Source organism: Etheostoma cragini, chromosome 6 (genome assembly GCF_013103735.1).
Source record: "Etheostoma cragini isolate CJK2018 chromosome 6, CSU_Ecrag_1.0, whole genome shotgun sequence".
NCBI lineage: Eukaryota > Metazoa > Chordata > Actinopteri > Perciformes > Percidae > Etheostoma > Etheostoma cragini.
The window spans coordinates 28,549,553-28,558,645 of NC_048412.1; the positions used below are offsets into that span (position 1 = coordinate 28,549,553).

The window sequence follows — 9,093 nt, forward strand, 5'->3', positions numbered from 1 at the left end:
CCCTCTCGTTCCCCCTGCTCTGGCGTTTCCCCCTCTCATTCCCCATGCTCTGGCATTCTTAAGATAACACTTATGTCCATGGAGTTCCCTTCAGGCGCGAAATGTAGCCTCAGTCCCACAGGAGGAGCATCAGGGATCAGGTCTGACTGCGATGGTCTCTCCCGCCCCCCCAGGGTTCCTGAAGTCTCGGGACCGAACCCAGCAGAAGATCTACAGCCAGCTGACCCGGACCCAGATGTTCACCCAGTTCATCGAGGAGTGCTCCTTCGTCAGCGACCGGCACGCCTGCCTCGAGTTCTTCGACGAGTGCGTCCAGAAGGTCCGTTATGATCATATGTTAATTACTAAAATGGTTTGAATTTAATCGTTTTTACACAGTTTTAATAAATAATAATACATTTTATTTATAATGCCCTTTACATTTCAAAAGGAAATCTCAAAGGGCTACGTGTTTTCTCAACGTTTGTCAATTTTATTCCAATACGTTTGTCACTTCTTTGACATTTTTTTAATTAGGTTTTTGTCATTTTGTTTTAAACTTTTTGTCACATTTCTGATGTTTTTAAGGTTTTTTTGTCACTTCTTCAAATTTTTTCATTTTAACTTTTTTTTAAATTTTTTTGTCACTTCTTCCTATTTTTAATGTTTACATTTTTTTGTCACTTCTTCCGATTTTTTGTTTTATTTTGTTTTTTTGTCACTTCTTCTGATTTCTTTTTTATTTTAACTTCTTTTAAGTTTTTTGTCACTTCTTCCGATTTTTTTATGTTTTAATTTTTTTGTCGCTTCTTCCGAATTATTATTTTTTTTTTCACTTCTTCCAATTTTTTTATTTTAACTTTTTTTAAATTTTTTGTCACTTCTTCCGATTTTTCATGTTAAAATTTTTTTGTCACTTCTTCCGATTTTTTTATTTTTTTGTCACTTCTTCCCATTTTTTTATTTTCACTTCTTTAAATTTTTTTGTCACTTCCTCCTATTTTTTTATTTTTTATTTTATTGTTTTTTAGTCACTTCTTCAGATTTTTTTGATTTTTTTAATTTTTATTTTCATGTCACTTCTTCCGATCTTTTGAAATGTTTTTTTGTATATTTCTTTTTACTTTTTCCATTTTTCGGGCATTTATCCTATGTTTTTTGGGTCACGTTTTCCAATAAAAAAAAAAAAAAAAAGTGTATTTCCTGCCTTTTTATAGTTTTTTTTAAAACCATTTTTTTGTCACTTTTCTGATGTTTTTTAGTCACTTTGTTTGTCTTTCTATTTCCTGCCTTTTTGTATTTTTTTCCATCATGACACAATTTAAATGCGTATTTTAACGGGTGTATGTCCCCCGTCTGTCCCCAGGTGGACGTGGAGAAGCCGGAGGACGTCAGGCTGATCGACCTGGACGAGACTCACAGCGGCGAGCACACCGTCTTCATCATGCCGCCCGAAGAGCCGCAGGAGGCCGACGGCTCCGAGTGTCCCGCGCTCTACAGGTAAACGCTACTCAGGAGGTCTTCAACCTGCCACGTAGTCTGGATCAGAGCCCGGCTGATACAGGACAGATGTTAAGCGCGATACTGATATCAAATATTTAAATGTGCTGTATTTATTTTTATATTTATATAGCGCTTTTCTAGTCTTAACTACTCAAACCTCTCTTACATCATCCAGGAACCATCACACACATTCACACTGTGGCCGAGGCTGCTCACCAGATACACACTCACACACATCTACACACATACAGTATATAGCCTACTCGTAAAAGCGTGATTTATGCTTCTGTGATAAATCTACGTGGTTACATACGTGGGAACGTGGAGACGCGACCCTACGCCGTAGCCTGACGTGTACACCTAAAAAAATACAACGCTACATGGTAGCATGGGACCCCACTAATATAGTTAAACAAGACCACAAACACACACACACACACACACAAACACACACAAAGTGTGTGTCGCTGCAAAAGATTAACGCACACCAACGCACAAGTATAAGCTTGAGGCCTCAGCTGAAGCATTAATGAAGCTTTTAAAGATTATTTTTGGGTCATTTTTAGGCCTTTATTGACAGGACAGCTGAAGACATGGAAGGGGAGAGGGGGGAGGGGAAGACATGCACAAAAGGGCCGCAGGTTGGCGTCGAACCCGGGCCCGCTGCGTCGAGGAGGAAACCTCTATAAATGTGCGCCCGCTCCACCAGCTGTGCACCCCGGGCGCCCCATTAATCAAGCTTAACTATGAAGGGTCTGTGGAGAAAAAAGTGTTTAACTTTATGTTTTGTGATTATTTCCTCCCATGTGTCCAGTTATGAAACCTTCCCCACCCTGAGGCCGGAGCTCTTTGACCGGCCCCAGGACCAGCTCCGGGTCCCGGCGAAGGGCAGCGCCCCCAGCAGCCCCGCCCCCCGCCGCACCAAACAGGTACGACAACACACCCCTGTCAGGAACATGTATACATGCATAACCTGCATGTTTCCTCGGATCAGGGAGGCTCCAAAATCATGGTTGCAGCTGTCGTCATGGTCCCGCTACACGTCCTGCAACACGTCCTGCAATGCCCTGTTACATCCTGCTACGTCCTGCTACGTCATGCTACGTCCTGCTACGTCATGCTACGTCATGCTACGTCCTGCTACATCCTACTACGTCCTGCTACGTCATGCTACGTCCTGCTACGTCCTGCTACGTCATGCTACGTCATGCTACGTCCTGCTACGTCCTGCTACGTCATGCTACGTCCTGCTACATCCTGCTACGTCATGCTACGTCCTGCTACATCCTACTACGTCCTGCTACGTCCTGCTACGCCATGCTACGTCATGCTACGTCCTGCTACGTCCTGCTACGTCATGCTACATCCTACTACGTCCTGCTAAGTCCTGCTACGTCCTGCTGGTCCTTGTAGTGCCCACAGTGCCCTGCAACGCCACAAACTACTACAAAGAACTACTACAAACTACTATTTTTTGTAGTTTTTTTGACTGTTATTGCCACTCTTCATTCTAACCCCAACCGGTCGTCAGACACCTCCTACCAAGAGCCTGGGTCTGGGTCTGGGTCTGGGTCTGGCTCTGGGTCTGGGTCTGGGTCTGGGTCTGTCCCAGGTTTCTGCCTAAAAGGAAGTTATTCCCCGCCTCTGTGGCCCTGTTGCTGCTCTGGAGGAAACTACTAGAACTGTTGGGTCCTTGTAAATTCTGGAGTGTGGTCTAGACCTGGTCTGATCCTTCTCCTGATCTGGAAAGGGTCTCCAGATAACTCTTGTTATGAGTTGAGATTATGAATAGAATTGAATTGAAATTGAATTGAATGTGAAGGGCAGTCAAAGGGGAATCCTCATTCTGACCATAGACCAGGCTAACATAACTAATTTACCCAGGATTTACCCCCATTCCCAACAGCATTTAAGTCCATTTTCATCTCTTCTTTTCAACAAATAACTACGACTTGACCAAGTAACCATTTAAAAGTGTGTCACGTATCGCAGCGCAGCTGTTTTTATTTTGGCGTCCACGTTATTGAATCTTTCCCGCCACACTGGAAACCCCCCTTTCGCCCCCTTTTTCCCCCTTGTGGTGCGGGGTGCTCCTACGATTGTGACCCAGAAGAACAGAGGAAGAGCATTATTAACAGTCTTACTGCGTATCATTTTATTTTAATGAGTCACCATCAATAATTTACTGTTCATCCAATATTCAGAAGCCACAGACTTTGTGAGCGGGGGAGCGTTTGGTTGTCTAAACACATCAACTGCTTAAGTTATATTTTGTTCTTTAAGAGGATAGCAGGGTGTGTGTGTGTGTGTGTGTGTGTGTGTGTGTGTGTGTGTTTGTGTGTGTGTGTGTGTGTGTGTGAGTCTATCCTTTTCTTTATATCCACGGTAGGAGATCTGCAGCAGGAGAAGTTAACCCTCTCCTTATTTAAACTATTATAAGGGTTGGGGGCAGGACCTCAGCTCAATGAATGGATCTAAAAGCCTTTTCTCAGATCTAAGGACAGCAGTTGGACTTCTTTAGCGTTCGGTTTTGTCTTTAGGCGTTTTGAGTGTTAGTATGTGCTTGTTATTATCAGTTTAGACATCTTGACCCTGGTGTTGTCTTCATTTTCGGACCCTCTTGTATCCCTCGTGACTTATTCAGGTTTTAAAAGCAATTCTGAAATAAGATTTTACTTCATAATCTATTAACAAATATCGTCTTTATCTCCATTTCCACCAGCTGAGATAACATCTATGTTCAGGGAATGCATCAGTCTCTACTAGCACACTATTAAACATGGAAGTGGGGTTTGTTTTTTATCATAAGGTTATAATTCATGTTAAAATCCACTATAGAAACAACATAAGTGTCATATCCAGAATAATGTTCTGAGTCAGGAATACATGTTTATCTCAGGAAATAAGGAAAGGATGCTGATTTCAGGTAGAAAACATGGAACTTGGACCATTTTTATTCTTCTAAAAATTATTTAATTATTATATAATTTGACCCAAATACAATACAAGGGTTAAATGTATAATCATGATATCTTGATATACATTATCTCATTAAATCATCGCCCGTGTGACTTTTGTTTTACGTCCCAGGAGATCAAGTTGGCCCAGAAGCGAGCCCAGAAGTACTCAGGGGTGCCGGACATGTGGTCCAAGTGCCTGCTGGGTCACTGCTACGGGCTCTGGTTCATCTACCTGCCCACCTTCGTCCGGGCCGAGACCGCCAAGGTGCGCGCGCTGCACGCGGCCTACGATGTCCTCAAACACATGGAGAACCGCAAGGTGGTGCTGCCGGACGAGGTGAGACGCCGGGCGGGTCAAAGGTCACCGCTATAGGGACGTGGTTTGGGCTTTGGGTCAGTTGTTGTGGTCTATATCATTGGGGGACCATATGTTGATTTCCAAAAAAGGGATTCATGAGGACTACGGTTAACCCCTCAGAATGCTTTTGGGGAACTGCAGATGATTCGATTGACAAGTTACTGTGTGTGTGTGTGTGTGTGTGTGTGTGTGTGTGTGTGTGTGTGTGTGTTTTCCAGGTGTGTTACAGGATCCTGATGCAGCTGTGCGGTCAGTACGGTCAGCCGGTCCTCGCCGTTCGGGTCCTGCTGGAGATGAAGAAGGCGGGAATCACCCCCAACACCATCACCTATGGATACTACAACAAGGTCTGTAGTACACACACACACACACACACACACAGTCTCACACACACACACACACACACACACAGGACTCAGCCAACATGGGGCGCACGCTCTTACTGGTTGAGCTAGAGGCCGCCCCAAAATTGTAATAATCTTTAAAAAATAAGAAGGAATGAGCTCAGGGTTGACACCAGAGCTTAACACCTTGGCAAAGGTCACCCCAAGGTCACAGGTGACTTTGTTGATGTAAATACTCGACTTGCGTAAGCTCGATACGGAATATATCCAGTGCTAAGCTGTTTCTCTGGCGATCATCCTGGATTCATAGAACCGTAGTTACGTCCGTAACTTTTGAATTCTTCAATGCACTTTGTTTATTAATGTTATGTGAAACACAATAAATCAATGATCTTAAAACCTGTCCTCAGGCGGTGCTGGAGAGCAAGTGGCCGTCCACCAATCAGGGAGGACGTCTCCGCTGGGCCAAGCTGAGGAACGTCCTATTGGCCGTGGCTCTGTTCAGACAGCCAATCAAACACCGTCAGAAGAGCGGATCAGTGGGCTCCCGTGGAGGTCAGAAAACAGTCACTAAATAGATATTTCCTGTCCTTGTTCTTCTACTTTCCATGTTCTGCTCCTTTCTTCTACACCCCTAAATCTCAGAGGTAAATATTTGGGGCTGGGTATCGATACCGGCCCTTTAACCCTCGTGTGGTCTTCCCGTCAAAATTGGAAATCAACACTAGTCGATGTTCTTTAATCAATGATTTTAACTTTTTCTCACGTTTTTGTCCCTTTTTTACTTTGAACACTATGTAACACTAACTTAGTAACTTTAGTTTTACAGTTATCTTTGGAATTTATTGTCTATAAAATTGAATAAGACGCCCCAAAATAAATGAAAGTAGAGATTTGTACTTGGCAAAGAGCGTTGTGTGGCATCAATCTTGTTATTTTGGGGGTTAAGAAGAACATTGATATAGGACAAGATGAGGACAACATGAGGACAACATGAGGACCACATGAAGACAACATGAGGACAACATGAGGGTTAAGATGGAAGATAATAAATGACATGTATCGCATCACAATCTAACTTATTCTGTCCATGTTCTTTGTAAGAAGCGCTGTTGGACCCCGATCAGAAGCCCCGCCCACACTCAACTCTGATTCGCCAGTCCAGTTGGAGCGGCCTCTCGGAGAGCTCCAGTCACGAGTCTCTGACGGGCTCGATGGCGAAGAGCAGCAGTCTGAACAGCATGAAGACGCCGACAGACAGTAAGACACCACATGCATCACACCCCCCCCCCCCGCCCACCTGGGTTAGGGTTAATATTCCAGTTATTGCCTTCTGTTACGATGACGCCACCCTAAAGGGATTGTATACGATCCAAACCGCACCTCTGATTCATAATTCAGTCATTTAATAACCATAAAACACAGAAACTTACCGATTGTTGCAGCTAAAAGCTAACGAGCTAGCGGTCCCGGAGGTCTCTTCAGGGTCTCTCTAGCCTCTACAGGGGTTGTTCTATCCACCCTGGAACTCGGGGCTTTTTCTGGGTCGCTGTGCATTAAAACCAAACTGTTACATCCATCCCCATAATTTTTCATGTTTTCGCTCATTGCCTTACTTCTCTGTATCTGCATGCCTTCAATTCCAGTTATTCACGGAAATGAAGGCACGCTATATGCCTTATATGGGCGACAGCGAGAGCAAAGAGTATAGAGTGGGAAACCTTTCTTGTCAGGCAAAAGCGTCTGGACTTTTTTTGAGAAAAATGTTAAATTTATTTTGTCAACTGAATAAGTTAAGACAGACAGAGGACGGGGACGCACATCCGAAAAGGCAACGAAAGGTGGCAAAAAGGTGCTAAAAAGCTGAATAAAGAGGCTATGTAAAGGCCATGATAAAGGCGACGAAAAGGCAACTACAAAACAGTTTCTACCGATGTTCTGTGAGCCTGGTCGTCAACAGAGACTCAGACTGGACAGATAGTCCAGCTAGCTGTCTGGATTCACCCTGCAGAGACCTGAGGACCAGGTAACCATAGTCCTCAGATTGGACAGATAGTCTAGCTAGCTGTCTGGATTTACCCTGCAGAGACCTGAGGACCAGGTAACCATAGTCCTCAGATTGGACAGATAGTCTAGCTAGCTGTCTGGATTTACCCTGCAGAGACCTGAGGACCAGGTAACCATAGTCCTCAGATTGGACAGATAGTCTAGCTAGCTGTCTGGATTTACCCTGCAGAGACCTGAGGACCAGGTAACCATAGTCCTCAGATTGGACAGATGGTCTAGCTAGCGGTCTGGATTTACCCTGCAGAGATCTGAGGACCAGGGTGGGGGGGTGTGGGGGGGGATTTGTTCATGAAGTTATACCTTTCTATTTTGTTATAAAAACAAAAAAGTGTTCTCGCTATTGCTCTATTCTAAGACTATCTAAGTACATTATTCTAATCTGTATTTATATCTTTTCCATTCCGAGTACTGATGTATACTCAATATCATCTATACTATGGAGACTTCCTTCTACTGTGTTATTTATTTACATATTATTCTTCACGTCACTTTTTCACTTACATTGCAGTATGTTTGTACTACGGCCACCCAACGTTACTTAATATCTTTTATATAACGCCACCTTACACTCATTCAGTCCTTTATGCACAGTGTCTGTTGTCTGTCTGTTGTTTACTTGTTTGTTGTTGATGTTACTGTAGAAACTGCTGCTGTAACAAGGGAATTTCCCATTGTGGGATGACTAGAGTATCTGATCTGTTCTGATCTTCTGTCCCGTGGTTTTGACTCGTCTCCCAGAGGTGAAGCTCTGCAGGAAGACCATCCTCCGTAACACAGGGACCAACGGCTGCGGAGACACCGTCTCCAGTAAGCCTCCGATGGGACGCAGAGACACCCCCACCCTGCCTCCGGCGGCCCCTGGGGGGGTCCTGGTCCGGCGGAGCGAGGTCTGCCTCTCCACCTTCTACAAAGAGTGTGCCGAGTCGGCCGAGTCGGAGCCGGACTGCAGCTGCCAGGCGCCAGAGACAGACCGCAGGTCGGGTACCAGCAGGAGGTCACTAGTCTCACATGGACATTAAATGAGTTTTTAACAGGTTTCTGAAACAGTTTAACCCTCCTGTTGTCCTCGGGTCAAATCTGACCCCTTTAAAAAATATCTCTATCTGAAAGATGAGTTTGTTTTTACCAAAGTACCACAAAAAAATGGATTGGATTCCTTCCAACGCTCTTTATAATACAACTAATCACTTTCATTCCTCTGATCTTAACTATTAGTAAAAATAATTCATAATTTCTGCTTTTTGACCCTCGTACGGTATTCAGGTCGAATTGACCCATTTTCTAAATTTTAAGAAGAAGAAAAATGGTTCCATGTTTTCTACCTGAAACCAGCGTCCTTTCCATAGTTTTTTTGGATAATCACAGACTGGAATATGTAAACTTTTACTCTTTTACTTTTTACTATTTCAAAAACACTTCCATTTGTTTTACAATGCTATAAAATTGAATAAGACGCCCCAAAATTAATGAAAGTAGAGATTTGTACTTGGCAAAGAGTGTTGGGTGGAATCAATCATGTTATTTTGGAGAATTAAAAACATTGATATAGGACAACATGAGGACAACATGAGGACAACATGAGGACAAAATGAGGGCAATCTGGGGACAACATGGGGACAATATGGGGACAAAATGAGGACAACATGAGAACGAGATGAGGGCAACATGGGGGCAACATGGGGACAACATGGGAGCAACGTGGGGACAACATGGGGACAACATGAGGGCAACATGGGGACAACATGGTGGCAACGTGGGGACAACATGAGGACAACATGAGAATGAGATGAGGGCAATATGGGGACAACATGGGGACAACATGAGGGCAACATGGGGACAACATGGGGGCATCGTGGGGACAACATGAGAACGAGATGAGGAC

At 44.0% G+C, this 9,093-nt stretch overlaps 1 protein-coding gene across 1 annotated transcript in view; it reads left to right on the forward strand.

Moving 5' to 3' along the window:
* LOC117945907 (DENN domain-containing protein 4B-like) overlaps nt 1-9,093 on the forward strand; it is a 23,091-nt gene that overhangs the window by 10,005 nt on the left and 3,993 nt on the right. Inside the window, exons 10-17 of the mRNA XM_034873642.1 lie at nt 174-319; nt 1,346-1,479; nt 2,297-2,411; nt 4,573-4,779; nt 5,019-5,147; nt 5,555-5,699; nt 6,249-6,404; nt 7,950-8,205. Of these exons, the coding sequence (XP_034729533.1) occupies nt 174-319; nt 1,346-1,479; nt 2,297-2,411; nt 4,573-4,779; nt 5,019-5,147; nt 5,555-5,699; nt 6,249-6,404; nt 7,950-8,205 (1,288 nt within the window). The remainder of the gene's footprint in view (nt 1-173; nt 320-1,345; nt 1,480-2,296; nt 2,412-4,572; nt 4,780-5,018; nt 5,148-5,554; nt 5,700-6,248; nt 6,405-7,949; nt 8,206-9,093) is intronic.